The following is a 17,337-nucleotide window of genomic DNA, read 5'->3' on the forward strand; positions in this document are numbered from 1 at the left end:
TATGTATAATTTATGATGCCTGTGCATTTACTGCTTTAAATCATGTTTGCATGACAAATTGCACAGATTTCCTGCTTTGACTCACTTGTAGCGTCTTCAGTGCAGATCTATTTTCTATGTAACAGTCATAATAATAATGTGATGTTGTGCAGATATTGAGTCACCTGCCAGGTCACAGAGATGATGTGCATCCCCCCTGGTAAACAAAAAAAGGAGACTGCAGGCACACCCACACACGGACAAGACCAAAAGCTGCACTTTTAAATAAAACAACATGTGTGGGCTCATGAACTGAGCACCCAGGGGACACCCACAGCAAAAAGTGTGTCAGGCTGAAATATGTGTTAAGTTATTCACCCGCCTCCCCGAGAACAGACCACAGAGGTAGAAGAGGAAGAAGGAGGATTGCTAAGGCAAATGTAGTCCCGGGATTCAGACACGGGGCGTGCTGGGCAGCAAGAAAGCAATAGGAGGTCATGCATGTTTCATGAGATGCAATGACGGCAAAGCAAACATGCTTTATCAAGCACGGTGAAGAATCTTAAGTGCGCTTTCAAGGACATCACGTTAAGACTTTCAATTGCCCACCGTTCATCCTTGCATGTAACCCACACACAGTTTTAATCAGCAAAGGTTTTTAATAATTTACACATGATACTGGCTGAGAAGTACAGTATTGGGAAAGCATATATAAAGTGTATGAGACGGCGCGGACAACAACAACATATAACCACAGATGACACAATAATGTATAGGATGATTGTAGGATTGTCATTGGTCGTTGGTCATTGTGACACGGTTACAATTGTATTATTTTTTAAGGCAATTATTTTCTTTATTAAAAAAGTAAAATAAAAAAAAGTTTTTTTATTAGAAAAAGTTTTTTATTATTTAAAAAAAAATTTAAGGCAAGAAAGTGCAGACTCTGCAAACATTAAACAATTACATAGAGGACAAGCTACTCTTAAATGTTGTTTTTAACAAAAGGTTGTTTTTTTTAATTTATTGTATTATTTTTTTAAGGCAATTATTTTTTTATTAAAAAAAGTTTCTTTTAAATAAAATTTTTTTTTATTAAAAAATTTTGTTTTTTTATTTTTTTTAAGGCAAGAAAGTGCAGACTCTGCAAACATTAAACAATTACATAGAGGACAGGCTACTCTTAAAAGTTTTTTTAATAAAAAGGTTGGGTTTTTAAATTTATTGTATTATTTTTTAAGGCAATTATTTTTTTATTAAAAAAAGTTTCTTTTAAATAAAAAAAAAATTATTAAAAAATGTTGTTTTTTTATTTTTTTAAGGCAAGAAAGTGCAGACTCTGCAAACATTGAACAATTACATAGAGGACAGGCTACTCTTAAAAAAAATTATAAAAAGGTTGGGTTTTTTAAATTTATTGTATTATTTTTTAAGGCAATTATTTTTTTAATTAAAAAAAGTTTCTTTTAAATAATTTTTTTTTATTAAAAAATGTTTTGTTTTTTTTTTAAGGCAAGAAAGTGCAGACTCTGCAAACATTAAACAATTACATAGAGGACAGGCTACTCTTAAAAGTTTTTTTTAATAAAAAGGTTGGGTTTTTTAATTTATTGTATTATTTTTTAAGGCAATTATTTTTTTTTATTTAAAAAAAGTTTCTTTTAAATAAAAAACAATTATTAAAAAATGTTTTTTATTATTTTTTAAAAAAAATTTTTAAGGCAAGAAAGTGCAGACTCTGCAAACATTAAACAATTACATAGAGGACAGGCTACTCTTAAAAGTTTTTTTTAATAAAAAGGTTGGGTTTTTTAATTTATTGTATTATTTTTGAAGGCAATTATTTTTTTAATTAAAAAAAAGTTTCTTTTAAATAAAAAAAATTATTAAAAAATGTTTTTTTTGTTTTTTTGTTTTTTTTTTAAGGCAAGAAAGTGCAGACTCTGCAAACATTAAACAATTACATAAGGACAGGCTACTCTTAAAAGTTTTTTTTAATAAAAAGGTTGGGTTTTTTAATTCATTGTATTATTTTTTAAGGCAATTATTTTTTTAATTAAAAAAGTTTTTTTAAATAAAAAAACGTTTTTTATTAAAAAAAGTTTTTTATTATTTTATTTTTATTATTTTTTTAAGGCAAGAAAGTGCACACAGGAGAGAGCCATCTATGTTTGTATTAGCAAAAGAGTCCTCCCATCCCTGGTTGCTACCTTTGGAGGTAGAAATTTTTTTTTTTTTTTTAATTAAAAAAATATGTATTTTTTTTCTAATTGCAAGAAAGTGCACACAGTAGAGACCCTGTGTTTTGCTATTTCTCCAGGTCTTTATCGTCTTTATCTGCACCCTGATCATCAATTCTGTTATAACATCAACATCAACCTCACCGGCTGAATGGCTCAGACGTTAACAAGCCTCCACATGAAACTGAAAGGTAGACTTGTTGAGAAACTCATGATCCACAGCAGACCACATCACATGCTAAAAACATGGTTGAGACAGTCTTATGGTATGGTCATGTATGTCAAAACATTGTGCCCCGAGATGCGAAACATTCACGCCTAAACAAAAGCAGGCACCATCCAAACAGATACAATTACATCCTCATATCCTGTGCAGTGATGTGAGGGATCTGATGAAATATCCTGTTTCCATTAATCTTTCCCCGAGGGGTGCAGGAAACTGGGAGCACTGGGCCAGCCACTGATTAAATGCTCCTAATAAAAGCCATTCATCTCCTCTTGTTTGAAACCACAATATCTAAACACGTACAATTAGGAGACACAGTACTAACCTGTTGGTGTGTGCAAATGTCGCCAGTTCAGGAGATACGCTACTCCACGCTTGCAGTACATGGACAGTATAATGATCATACATGAACATGGTCTAATTAGGTTTCACTTGCCAAACACCATATGGACACAAATCCTGGACTAAAATCATGAGGTGACTCCTCGACGGTGAAACAATTATCCCATAAAACATGGCTAAAACAATTAAGCGCTCATTTTCCGGTAATGATATTAAAATGTCTAACCGTGCTTTGCTTTGATCAAGCATCTACTTGCAGAGCGGTGACATCATGGAATAGTATGAGAACCGAGTACATTGAAATACTGTAGGCTGTGTTTAGAAAATGACATCATCGCAGGGATTGATTTTTATGCAGGAGGACAGAAGAAGAGACAAGGGGGGGGGGGGGGGGGGTGCCAAAGAGGGCACCTGCTGGCTTGTGATGAAGCAAAATCCTCAAGAGACCAACATGAGCTCATCCAAGAGGCCGTCAGCCTTCTGGATTGGAACAATAGCGTCGCCTAAAGACCACCGATAGCTATAGGCAGCTGACGAATGGCTGACTATACGTAAACATGGTCCTGCAGAAGTAGATTGGAATGGTGTGATTATTTGTACACAATTATTATTCAATTATTTTCATTTTCATTATTAGTCATTTCATTATTACCTCTGATATTCACTATCTCCCCTCTGGACATGTCCCAACCATCTCAGTCTGGCCTCTCTGACTTTATCTCCAAGGCCTCTAACATGTAATGTCCCTCTGATGTACTTGTTCCTGATCCTATCCATCCTGGTCACTCCCAATGTGAACCTCAGCATCCTCAAGCACGGGGTCACTTGATCTTCTTGAAGATGTTTCACTTCACGGGCTGCACGGTGATGAGTGGTTAGCGCGCAGACCTCACAGGTAGGAGACCCAAGTTCAATTCCCCCCCCTGTTTGCATGTTCTCCCCGTGCATGCGTGGGTTTTCTCCGGGTACTCCGGTTTCCTCCCACATTCCAAAAACACGCTAGGTTAATTAGCGACTCCAAATTGTCCATAGGTATGAATGTGAGTGTGAATGGTTGTTTGTCTATATGTGCCCTGTGATTGGCTGGCCACCAGTCCAGGGTGTACCCCGCCTCTCGCCCCACAACCCTCATGAGGATAAGCGGTAGAAAATGAATGAATGTTTCACCTCACAGGCGGGTGCAAAACTCCTCTTTAATTTACAGTAAACCTCGGATATATCGGACTCGGATATATCGGACTCGGATATATCGGAAATTCGCACACAACGGACAGATAAAAAAGAACCGATTTTTCTGTAATGCATTTCCAATAAAAATTCATTGCATATATCTGATTTTTTATAACGGATTTCGCCTATTTCGGACAAAATCTCCAGTCCCGTTCCAATGCATTTCCATTAAATTTCCCTCGCATATATCGGATGGCCGCATCGTGGCGCTCCGATTCGCCGAATCGTGACAGGCCGCTATACGACGTCATTTGCAGCGTTTGCAGCGTTGCCTGCGCGTCCAGGTACATTGGAAACATAGTCAAGGAAGTGCCTTTTTATAACGGATAAAATCCGATTTACGCATATACCGGATATAAATCCGATATATGCGTAAAACGGACATTTTCCGGTATACGCATATAACGGATTTCGCTTATATCGGACAAAACCTGTGGGAACAATTGAATCCGATATATCCGAGGTTTACTGTATTTTAATCAATGTATACATCAAATCTTCTGTCCTGCTTACTCTCACAAGGATCGAAGGGGTATGCTGGAGCCTATCCCAGCTGACTTTGGGTCAAATATATAATATTGGAGACATTTGAGCTGAAAATTTAGGCCACCGCTTGTCTTTGAAGGGTAATGGTAGTCAAACCAGAAAAGAACAAAGCATATTTCCATGCTTTGTTATGAACTGGTCTTATAGTCCTTCTTCTTGTAGCATTTCTTTTATTTGCAACTGACCTTCCACAATCGGCATGAGGATAAAAATCCCTGCTGCACAACCAGGCAGATGGCAGGAGGTCTGCTGTCGGGGAGGAGTAGGGTGTTGCCTATAGATAAGTGATTGCAGCATCCTTAATGGAACCAGCCCAGACCCCCTGCCTTTGTTATTATGTTTGTGTGCATCCTGACCCCTGCTGGGCTGCAATGGAAAACAACAACATCTCTGACATGGGACTACATCAGCAGCATGAATTAAGTCTGCTGTGGGACATGAAGAGCAGGGAACCGTTGGCCTGTGGCGCCATCTAGTTGCATTTAAGTTTTAACCATTGTAATAATATTTTAATGAATAAAGACTCATTTTCTGGCACTATTTTCTTTATTTTTATTCCATGAAAAGAAATGCACAAATCTGCAAAGCTACTACATACAAACAGCCATACAATAGCAATTCCGTTTTTTTGCTGTTCAAAGTCATTTATAACAAGTAACATTGGCATGTATGCATTCGACAAAAGAAATTAATTTTTTCTATGTTAAATAAAAAAAAAAAAAAAAAAGGTCTACTTACATACGTTAAGAAAAACAGCACAGGGTTTTGCATAGCTTCTTTGTAATGTAGACTCGGTACTATAAGGCACTTCCTGAAAAATAAATACATCTTGTTTTTATTTTACATAATACAACCGGCTGCATCTTCACTTGCAAGATGACATGAAAAATGCACGAATTGAATCCACTTGCACTTTTCTTTTGGCATTATTTAAGTCTCAACATTCTGAAAATCACTACGGTGGATTCTTGTGCATAATTTCACTGTCTCGTTAAAACACCAGTGTTTCTCAGAAAGACAAACACAACATTGTGCAATGATGGGGGGGTTATGCACAGTAAAAGGCAATGCTGTCTGTCAAAGCCCCCCACCCCCGGCAAAAAAAAACAACAACAAACAAACCTGAAAATGTGAATTAGAGGCTGAAACCGCGAGGCCATGGAGGGCAGCTCTCGTCCTTGCTGGATAAGAAGGTCATTTGTATCTTCTCTCCTGAGGCCGTCTCAGTGTTGTTGGTGGGGCCGACAGGGCGGAGATCAGTGCAGTGGCCCTCCCCCCCGGACCGAGGCATGGAGGATGGATCTGCACTATCCCAGCTGATCTTCGTACTGTTTGCGGAAGCAGTCTCCAGCTGGGAAGAAATCCCAGCAGCGCTCCTGGTACATCTTCCACACGTACGATTCCTGAGTGGAGACATGCAAATAATTGTTAAATGCAAAGTCTATTAATATTGTAGCTTTTTGAAATTATTTTGTTTATTTTTCAATATCAGAAAAAATAAAAATAAAAATAAAAATAAAAATAAAAATAAAAATAAAAATAAAAATAAAAATAAAAATAAAAATAAAAATAAAAATAAAAATAAAAATAAAAATAAAAATAAAAATAAAAATAAAAATAAAAATAAAAATAAAAATAAAAATAAAAATAAAAATAAAAATAAAAATAAAAATAAATAAATAAATTTTGATAATAATTATTATTATATTAATTATATATATTATAGAATATTATAATATTGTTATATGTATTATATTAATTATATAAATACATTTTATAATAATTGTATTTATTTTTTAAATTTATAAATACAAAAATAGTAGCTGATGGACAGTTGTTTGATGACTCTGCCTCACTGATCACCATTATCTTAGCATGATAGATGTAATTCCAGATAATCATACTGTACCTGTCCAGTGTGCTCAGTCTCGTCCTTGTTGATGAGGTACATCAGGAAAAACCTTGAAAAAAAAACCCAGAAAAAAATAGCATCATCGCTAGAGACACAAAACAAAAATCTTAGGTCAATGATTTCTCTGAGGTCATACTCTTTCGACCTCCCTGGCAGCTCTAAACGCAGCATCCTTCTACCAATATATTCACTATCTCTCCTCTGGACATCTCTGTCCCAACCATCTCAGTCTGGCCTCTCAATGTCCCTCTGATGTACTCGTTCCTGATCCTATCCATCCTGGTCACTCCCAATGAGAACCTCAGCATCCTCATTTCTCCTACCTTCAGTTCTGCTTCCTGTCTTTTTCTCAATGGCACTGTCTCTAGACTGAACATCATGGCTGGTCTCACCACAGTTTTGTATACCTTCGTGGGACAATTATTATCCATCAATAATTGTTATTGTGACGGGCCGAATGTAGCGTATCTCACTTTAAGATAGTGATGCTAACATGTAATGTTCCTCTGATTTACTCGTTCCTGATCCTATCCATCCTGGTCACTCCCAACGAGAACCTCACCACCAGTTCAACTAGCTTTAAGATAGTGATGCTATCAAAGGGGTTTTCCAACAGGTAGCTCTTGAGCTATTATAATATAATATTTGCTTCCACATATGAATAGTTTTTATAACTGTTCAATACAGACATGATGCCTGTATTTAATAACTATTGACCACACTTTCAGATGAGATCTGCTTGGTAATTAAGTACAATTTCAATATTTCCTGTCACATAAAACAGTGACAAAATAGTGCTGGACGTTGGATAAACCTTTACTCATAAATCTGGTCATTGAATTTATAGTGCTTAATCAGGACAGATGTTTGTTTTTTTGAAATAATTGCTTCTCAAAGTTCTCAACAACCCAGTTCGTTCGGTACTGGGTCACGCCGTGATGGTTGGGGAGCCCCTTTTTAAATCAAACTGGTGGTTTCTGTCCTACAGTAAATACTGAAGGCGTCATAAATAACATGATGGAGCCCAGTCATGTGGTTGGTATTTTGGTTCCTTCAGTGACTTTGTCGCTATGAGCATGAAAAGAAACTCCTCCAGGTGGAATACTCACAGGTAGTTGGCCAAATTGTGCTCTTGCAAAGTGTGAGTCTCAAAACCGTGAGGCGTTGTGTCAAAGTAGTCGTTTCCGATCCCACAAATGAAACATTTTGTCTAAGGGGAGGGGAAAGAGAGATGATGATTAAAAAGAAGAGGAAAATGATGTTAATTAACTGCAGTTCTTGTTTATTTATTTTTATTTTTTTAAATCCCCCCTAACCTCCATGTCCTCTTTGACTTGTTCCTGCTGGTCCCTCAGCTCTCCAAAAGCATCAATGATCAAACCTGCAAGATTTGAGGCCTTTAATGTCATGTCATGACTGTGTGTGTTTCTGTACCGTCATGATGAGACGCTGAAATAACGTTTGTCTGCTCGTCTAAACGATCTCCATGATGCCACTCACCCTGGATGATGGCCAGGAGGATAACGATGACAAAGAAGAAGAAGGTAATGTCAAAAAGGATGCGGTAGAGCTCATAGGGGTCACCAGCCGGGTCTTCGATCTCATCCCCAATGCCCCCGCCTGCTCTCACGCCAACGTACATGTGGAATAAGTAGCACTGCAGAAGAAATATAGAATTAAAGCATTTCCAGTGGTCCATTTCAGATCTTTGAAATTTTTCTCTTACTGTCATCATGTCGTCACATTTCATGTCTGGCTCGTCGTCATCTGCACTCTTGTTGTAGAACTTCCTGAAGAAGTTGAAGGCCACCACAGTGTAGAGATAGACCACGACGGCCAGCAGGCCCACCGTTAGCACCAGCTGTAGACACAGAGCTTTCATTTAAGTATACAAATATATTCATTCATTCATTTTCTACTGCTTTTTCCTCACGAGGGTCGCCTATCCCAGCTGTCTTTGTGCGAGAGGCAGGGTACACCCTGGACTGGTGGCCAGCCAATCACAGGGCACATATAGACAAACAACCATTCACACTCACATTCATACCTATGGACAATTTGGAGTCGCCAATTAACCTAGCATGTTTTTGGAGAGAAAACTGAAATTATGAAATGCATAATTAGACTTGACAATATGAAATTGTTCATGAAAGGGGTTTTCAAAATGTGGCACACTGAGAACAACCAAAAGTTCATTCATTCATTTTCTACCGCTTTTCCTCACGAGGGTCACAGGGGGTGCTGGAGCCTATCCCAGCTGTCTTTGGGCGAGAGGCGGGGTACACCCTGGACTGGACTGTTAATGAGATGCACACTATTATTCTCATTCATTCATTCATTTTCTACCGATTATCCTCACGAGGGTCACAGGGGGTGCTGGAGCCTATCCCAGGGCACATTTAGACAAACATTGTTAATGAGATGCACACTATTATGTTCATTCATTCATTAATTTTCTACCGCTTATCCTCACGGGGATCACAGGGGGTGCTGGAGCCTATCCCAGGGCACATTTAGACAAACATTGTTAATGAGATGCACACTATTATGTTCATTCAATCATTCATTCATTTTCTACCGCTTATTCTCACGAGGGTCACAGGGGGTGCTGGAGCCTATCCCAGCTGTCTTTGGGCGAGAGGGGGGGTACACCCTGGACTGGACTGTTAATGAGATGCACACTATTATTCTCATTCATTCATTCATTTTCTACCGATTATCCTCACGAGGGTCACAGGGGGTGCTGGAGCCTATCCCAGGGCACATTTAGACAAACATTGTTAATGAGATGCACACTATTATGTTCATTCATTCATTCATTCATTTTCTACCGCTTATCCTCACGAGGGTGCAGGGGGTGCTGGAGCCTATCCCAGCTGTCTTCGGGCGAGAGGCGGGGTACACCCTGGACTGGTGGCCAGCCAATCACAGGGCACATATAGACAAACAACCATTCACACTCACATTCATACCTATGGACAATTTGGAGTCGCCAATTAACCTAGCATGTTTTTGGAATGTGGGAGGAAACCGGAGTACCCGGAGAAAACCCACGCATGCACGGGGAGAACATGCAAACTCCACACAGAGATGGCCGAGGGTGGAATTGAACCCTGGCCTCCTATACAAATATATAAGATACAATATTTCATTTAAAATGGCTCTGTATTCTTGCGTTACAATACATGCATGAATGATATCGAAATATCGAAAAATGAGCAAATATAAGTATTTCCTGGGAGCTTTCTCACCTGTTTGCCGTTATGTGTGACAGAGGACAATATGGTGCGAAGCGTCTTGAATCCCATAGCGATGTCCAATAGATGAGCGGCAAAGAAGAAGTTGTTGTAGTGACCCAGAATGGACATGGTGGTGTACCATACCAGGTAGAGGAACGACTGGTGTGGAAAAAAAACATCCTGTCATCCATCATCCATCCATTCGTCTATTATGCATTTATCCACGCATACTTACATTATCGGTAAAAACCACGCCCAATTTCCAAATATGATACATTGTATCAATTGAGCTCAACCTGAGTACAGAAAAATAATAATGACGGCTTTTGTTATTAGTTTTTTGCTTCTTTATCGGTGCCATGTCTCACCAAGACACCAATGAGGCTTCCTTGGTGACGGCTTCCTCTGTAGGATTAAAATCAAGAGCACTTTTATCCAAACCCAGCAGCTCTGCTATCCTCTCAGCTCCATACAGATCACCATATTTCTTGATCACCTATGTGAAGAAGAAACAAACTCTTGAGCATGATGCATGTTTTACACATCACAATAGTTTATAGGTGGCTTCAAATATGGCCGCATACTAATAACCCTTTCACAGTCCTATTTTGGTAATCTTTTTCAGCATATATGCATTCCATACAGTTTATCCTCACGAGGGTCGCGGAGGGCGCTGGAGCCTATCCCAGCTGTCTTCGGGCAGGAGGCGTGGTACACCCTGGACTGGTGGCCAGCCAATCACAGGGCACATATAGACAAACAACCATTCACACTCACATTCATACCTATGGACAATTTGGAGTCGCCAATTAACCTAGCATGTTTTTGGAATGTGGGAGGAAACCGGAGTACCCGGAGAAAACCCACGCATGCACGAGGAGAACATGCAAACTGGGGGTGTAATTGAACTCGAGTCTCCAAGCTGTGAGGCCTGCTAACCACTCGACCGCCGTGCAGCCGGTATTTTTTTTTTTTGCAGTTTTTTTTACATTATATTCACAAATATACACAGTCATCCATTTCCTATGACACTTATCTTCACTAGGGTCACAGGGGTATGCTGGAGCCTATCCCAGCTGTCTTCAGGCGAGAGGTGGGGAACACCCTGGACTGTTCGCCAGCCAATCACAGGGCACATATGTATAGACAAACAACCATTCACACTCACATTCATACCTATGGACAATTTGGAGTCGCCAATTAACCTAGCATGTTTTTGGAATGTGGGAGGAAACCGGAGTACCCGGAGAAAACCGACACATGGGTAGAACATGCAAACTCCATACAGAGATGGCCGAGGGTGTAATTGAACTGCACGCTAACCACTCGACCGCCGTGCAGCTGACCCAGCTACTACTATACAAAATATAAAATAATCAATTCTTAGTGTACCAATGACTAAAATGACTTACTTTTCGTTTGACAAATTTATCCCAGTAGTTGTTGGGGAAGGACCTGAGAAAACAACACCACAGTGGAATAAAAATCACATTCACGATAAAGCAATAATGCCAACCAGCAAGGTAGACGCACGGCGTGTTAATGACCAGTCGGTCCCACTGTCCTTTAATGTCATCGTCTGACGGCTGCTCTGTGATGTAGAGGCCCGCAAACTCCAATTTCCTGGCTATCTCCTTCTCACGCTTGAACACCACCAGCGGAACCTTATACACACAATCATATATATTCCTGTACGGTATTCTAAACACCTTTATTATACATTGTTTCATTTGGAAAGTACACTATAAGGACAAAAGTGCAGTGGAACCTTGATACATAAATGAGTTATTATTGCAGGGGACAGAATTAAAATAATGATAATGAAATACAGTAAACCTCGGATATATCGGATTCAATTGTTCCCACTGGTTTTGTCCGATATAAGCGAAATCCGTTATATGCGTATACCGGAAAATGTCCGTTTTACGCATATATCGGATTTATATCCGGTATATGCGTAAATCGGATTTTATCCGTTATAAAAAGGCACTTCCTTGACTATGTTTCCAATGTACCTGGACGCGCAGGCAACGCTGCAAACGCTGCAAATGACGTCACGATTCGGCGAATCAGAGCGCCACGATACGGCCATCCGATATATGCGAGGGAAATTTAATGGAAATGCATTGGAACGGGACTGGAGATTTTGTCCGAAATAGGCGAAATCCGTTATAAAAAATCCGATATATGCAATGAATTTTTATTGGAAATGCATTACAGAAAAATCGGTTCTTTTTTATCTGTCCGTTGTGAGCGAATTTCTGATATATCCGAGTCCGATATATCCGAGGTTTACTGTAATAATAAGTATTAATGATCTGCATAAACCACTGTATGACTCTCTGGCACCACAATGCCGCATAAAATCCCGATTACCATGATAGATCAATAAATGCTAACTCACAGCCCACCTGACATCTTTCAGGGGATCCTGTCATGCTATTTGAAAATAAAAAATAAAAAATGAAAAGCACCGCTCAAAGGTCTAAAGTGGCAAAAAAGAACCATTGTAATGCATGCTGCTCAACACATTACCAATATAAATTCAGAAAGCATTTTTTTGCTTTTTCTTTAGATTTTTGTGGCCTTTTCATAACATACATTACATGCGGTACGGGGACTTAAAAGCCTCAAAGCCTCAAAAGCAGTACGACCAATCAAAACAGAGCATAATGGAATCCCTATAAAGGTGGCAACACATTGAACCTGGAACAGATCATTTTTATTTACATTACTTATGAGGCTAAAGTGCTTTAAAAATGTAAACAAATAAAGTGAGGGTGAGGAGCTCAGCCATCCGGGAGGGGCTCCGATTAGAGCCGCTTCTCCTTCACATCGAGAGGAGTCAGTTGAGGTGGCTCGGGCATCTAGTCCGGATGCCTCCCGGACGCCTCCGTGGTGAGGTGTTCCGGGCATGCCAAGCCGGGAAAAGGCCAGCAGACCTAGGACACGCTGGAGGGATTATGTCTCACAGCTGGCCTGGGAACGCCTTGGTGTCCTCCCGGTGGAGCTGGAGTAGGTGGCCGGGGACCGGGAAGTCTGGGCTTCCCTACTAAGACTGCTGATCCCGCGACCCGGACCCGGATAAGCGGAGGAAAATGGATGGATGGATGGACAAATAAAGTTCATCCATATAAAGTGCGGGAAATCCAGCACCTTTGTCCTTATATTGTACTTATATGTTAGTTTATCAGTACTTAATAATGGAAAAGTACCTTCAGGTAGTAGTATCCCACCACACACAAAAAGGATATAATAGTGTGCAGTATTGCCAGACAGCGAAGAGTCGGTGCCATATAACCTGTGCTCTCTTGCAGGATAAAATATTCCAGAGAGCCTTCTTCCTCTTCTTCCTCTTGTCCAGTTCTCCCTCGACCATTCCAAGGATCGTCATCATCCGTGTTATCGCCAGTCACCTGATAACATTTAGTTATTTACAGTATCCGTTAGAAATGATTTGAATTATTTCATAGTATTAATGATGCATTCAACTCACTTTGTAGAAAAGAAGAATGAAGTTGATTGCAAATGCAACAAAGAGAGCCAAAAATCGCAGGTTGTAGAAGTTCCTAGCCAGGTAGTTCTGGAAATTAAAAAATATTAAAGACACGTTCACCAAATATGAACCTGCCAGAGAAGACAAACAACTGACCAGCATCTTAGTCTGGTAGATTTCCAAGCCAGCAAAAAAACTCGCTGTGAAGGCCTCCGGTGGATCTTTCTTCAGGCCGAGTCTCTTTTTAGGGGCTTTCTTCTCCTCCAATGAGAGCTCAGGAGGGGCTTCATCTTTGGCCTTGTCGTGGTCCTTCTTCTCACCATCTTCAGAGCTGCACCATGAAATATCCCATTTGATGAAATACAGGAAGAAGAATACGAGAATGACATGAAAGGGAGATCACGCATCTAAAATGGTATAAAAAAACACTCACTCTGCTTTTTCGGAGTCGGATTTGTAGTCTCCATTTGAAGCTCTCTTCTTTGCAGCCATCTATAACAATACGTAAAAGTAAGTAAGTAAAATGTATTTATATAACACCTTTCACAGACAGGTCATAAAGTGCTTCACAATCAACAGTAAAACAGTAAAAACAATGCATGCACAATTAAAAGAGCCCAAAAATAAAACAACAGTGGAAATATCAGCCCAATTAGAAAGCCTTACAGAATATAAACGATTTAAGTTGGGTTTTAAAACCATCAACAAAGTCTAATGAACGCAGAGAGACAGGAAGATCATTTCAGCCTGGAAAGATCGGTCCCCTCGGTCTGGAAATCGAGTGATCGAGCCGGGGTGTAGGACAGGATCAGGTCACTAACATAACAAGGAGCCTGAGCATGCAGTGCTCTTAAAAGTGAGGACAAAACATTTTTTAAACTTTCCGATAAGACACTGGCAGCCAATGAAAAGCTTTTAAAATAGGCCGTATATGCGTCCTCCTATTTGTGCGTCAAAATCCTTGCTGCAGAATTTTGCACCAATTGTAGGCGAGACATCTCTTTCTTAACTAGGCAAGAGAAAAGACTATTATAATAGTCTAATGGTGAAGACATCAGGAGGGGCGGCATGGTGGTCTAGTGGTTAGCGTGCAGACCTCACAGCTAGGAGACCAGGGTTCAATTCCACCCTCTGTGTGGAGTTTGTCTAACGAGTGGGTTTTCTCCGGGTACTCCGGTTTCCTCCCACATTCCAAAAACATGCTAGGTTAATTAGCGACTCCAAATTGTCCATAGGTATGAATGTGAGTGTGAATGGTTGTTTGTCTATATGTGTCCTGTGATTGGCTGGCCACCAGTCCAGGGTGTACCCCGCCTCTCGCCCCAAGACAGCTGGGATAGGCTCCAGCATGCTGGAAACCTTAGTGAGGATAAGCGGTAGAAAATGAATGAATGAATAATAAGGGATGAAACAGGCTGCACGGCGGGTGAGTGGTTAGTGCACAGGCCTCACAGCTAGGAGACCCGAGTTCAATTCCACTCTTGACCATCTATATGTGCCCTGTGATTGGCACATATGTAAACTGCCTCTCGCCCGAAGACAGCTGGGATAGGCTCCAGCACCCCCCGCGACCCTCGTGAGGAAAAAGCGGTAAAAATGAATGAATGAATGAGTCATCCATTCATTTTTTACTGCTTTTTCCTCATGAGGGTCGCGGGGGGTGTTGAAGCCTATCCCAGCTGTCCGAGCAAGAATGAGAGTCTCTGTTTTATTTATGTTTAGCTGCAGCGAGTTAGCAATCAACCAGTTCTTTATGTCCACTAAGCAACTTTTCAGGGAGTCGAACTTGTAAAATTCAGATAGCTTGAAGAAGCATTAAAGGTGGATGTCATCGGCATATAAATGATAAGAAATCTCACAGAACCTTTGAATGATCGTTCCCAAAGGAAGCAAGTACAGCATAAACAGGGCAGGCCCCAGAACAGAACCCTGGGGAACTCCACACACCAGTTTTGCTGAATCAGACTCTACTTCACTGTGAAGCTAAAACTAAGACCAGATAGATATGAAGCAAAGCAATCAAGGACTGATCCCGACAGACCTACTTGGTGTCCCAACATTCCCAACGGAATATGATGGTCAACAGTATTAGATTGAAGACTAGAGTAGCACCAACCTGGGCCTTCTTCTGCCTGACAGCACTGGCTATGGACGGAGCATCGCCGACCACCACCTCAGATACGTCCCCCAATCCGGGCTCCGCACCGTGCTTTCCTTCCTTCTTAGGCTGAATGTTGAGCAGCTCGGCCATCAGATCCGCCTCCGCCTCTTCCCCCTGAGCCATGTGACCCATCTCAGTCAATGCCGATGCCTCGCTGGCCTCCATCTTCTCTGTCTCCAGCACATCCCCGTGGATCCCGAATTGGGTGGGATCCGGCATGTTCCCCAGAATATCCGTCACCTTCATATTCTTAGCCCCTTCAACAAGGCCGCCCCCAAACATGGTGGTCCATAAAATATGAAAGAAACCCCAAATCAGGCTGTAAACAAACTGGAAGACGCCAGTGATGATCACCCAGAAGAAAGCAAAGAAGCTGTGCACAGTCTCCTTCACGCTCATCTTCCTGAATTTTCTGTACTGTCGTCTCATGCTCTTGAGAGTGAGAAGCTGGCGGAAGTGGCAGATGTTTTTTCTCATGGAGATGCAAGCGATGGTAAAGGCCGATGAAGACTCTAACGTAACACTCTCCTCTTCTTCCTCCTCCTGGTTCTCCCCCACACTCTGACCGTCATCTTCATCATCTTCTTCCTGACGTTCCACCGGATCCGGTTCTGAAATCTGAGATGCTAGCTGCATCTCAAAGATGGTGTCCTCGCAGAAGTTCACAAAGAGTTCCATCTTCTCGCTCTCTCCACCTTCATTGACGACATCAAAGATGAACTGTCGCTTCGACTCCTTAACCTGCGGCTTCTCCCACTGGGTCCGACTTGATTCGCTGATGTCAAAGTATACTCGCTCGATGCGCTTGGCTCCGCCCATGATCTCAATACGACCCAAATAGGGTTCAAAGTAGCTGAGGACACTCTCGGCCAGGTCCAGGAACGTGGAGAGGCGGCCATCGTGCGGCATGTGTTCCGAGAGGTTGGTTAGGAGGACGGCCACATTGAAGCCAATGTCCTTGGCGGGTTCGTGAAATCTCTCCACAAACTGTACATAGTTGAACATATCGTTCTCGTCCGCCTCGGCACAGGACAGAAGAAACTCGATCTCAGACTGGGAATACTGCTTCTGGTTCTCCATGGACTTCTGGAAATCCTTCTTTGATATGAAACCTTTGCTCTCGGGATCATAGACCTTGAAGCTGTCCGAGGTGGTTAGATCCTTCAGCTTGAGGAACATGTCGAAAAACTTGAGGATCATCTCTACATTGCTAGATGATTCCACCAAGGTGTCCACCATTTGTTTTCCAATTGTCCCATTGACAACATTTCCTGTGAAGAAAAGGAAATTGTTGTCATCCTTGATGGATACATAAATCTTCTATGAAGGCTTCCAAGCACTCAAAGAAGAATATAAAAAAAATGATAACCTTCTAGAAGAGACAGCATCATGACGATCATGTCCTTCTGCAGGTCCAGTAGCTCCTTTAACAATTCTATCTGACTGGAGTCCTGTTAGAAGATCAAGACAGAATAGAGACATAAGACAAACCATCCTCCTCGAAACAAGCCCCCCCACAGGCTGCTTCTAGCTAGCCTCCATCCATCAGCACACAAGTTAATGTTATTTTTCAGTCTAAAAACAGATGGTCTGGTCTGTGTGACGCATTTGGGGTCTTTATCATGTCTGGACTGAGAACATCATCAATCTGAAGTGTACTTTCATAAGCTTCCACTGGGCCTCTGCTTCTCACTGTGACCTCAATTGTCAGATGAGGAACTTTCTGGTCAGGAGGTCTTGATTAGAATAATGTAGAATAAAACGATATTTTACAGACTGACTCATAGCAAATACTGTATATAGATGTGTCTATTGCATTGATCTTTCTATGATTCTATTGATCTTTCTATGTCCATGCAGACATGGGGAGAACATGCAAACTCCACACGAGATCACCGAGGGCGGAATTGAACTTGGGTCTCCTGGCTGTAATAATGTAATGTTTCTCCTAAATGTAATGTTTAGT

General features: G+C 40.9%; 1 protein-coding gene across 3 annotated transcripts in view; it reads right to left on the bottom strand.

Annotated features, from left to right (window-relative positions):
• Window positions 1–5,103: 5,103 nt before the first annotated feature.
• Window positions 5,104–17,337, bottom strand: part of LOC131140056 (ryanodine receptor 3-like) — a 157,623-nt gene continuing 145,389 nt past the window's right edge. For all 3 annotated transcript variants that reach the window (XM_058090130.1, XM_058090131.1, XM_058090132.1), the window contains 17 exons: window positions 16,741–16,822; window positions 15,327–16,642; window positions 13,644–13,702; window positions 13,367–13,541; window positions 13,211–13,297; window positions 12,930–13,130; window positions 11,248–11,378; window positions 11,127–11,169; window positions 10,083–10,210; window positions 9,950–10,010; window positions 9,727–9,873; window positions 8,202–8,336; window positions 7,976–8,132; window positions 7,792–7,856; window positions 7,585–7,685; window positions 6,473–6,524; window positions 5,104–5,966 (listed from right to left, as the gene is read on the bottom strand). In XM_058090130.1, coding sequence (XP_057946113.1) covers window positions 5,871–5,966; window positions 6,473–6,524; window positions 7,585–7,685; window positions 7,792–7,856; window positions 7,976–8,132; window positions 8,202–8,336; window positions 9,727–9,873; window positions 9,950–10,010; window positions 10,083–10,210; window positions 11,127–11,169; window positions 11,248–11,378; window positions 12,930–13,130; window positions 13,211–13,297; window positions 13,367–13,541; window positions 13,644–13,702; window positions 15,327–16,642; window positions 16,741–16,822 — 3,036 coding nt within the window. In that variant the 3' untranslated portion in view covers window positions 5,104–5,870. The remainder of the gene's footprint in view (window positions 5,967–6,472; window positions 6,525–7,584; window positions 7,686–7,791; window positions 7,857–7,975; window positions 8,133–8,201; window positions 8,337–9,726; window positions 9,874–9,949; window positions 10,011–10,082; window positions 10,211–11,126; window positions 11,170–11,247; window positions 11,379–12,929; window positions 13,131–13,210; window positions 13,298–13,366; window positions 13,542–13,643; window positions 13,703–15,326; window positions 16,643–16,740; window positions 16,823–17,337) is intronic.

Source organism: Doryrhamphus excisus, chromosome 13 (assembly GCF_030265055.1).
Source record: "Doryrhamphus excisus isolate RoL2022-K1 chromosome 13, RoL_Dexc_1.0, whole genome shotgun sequence".
NCBI classification, from domain to species: Eukaryota; Metazoa; Chordata; class Actinopteri; order Syngnathiformes; family Syngnathidae; genus Doryrhamphus; species Doryrhamphus excisus.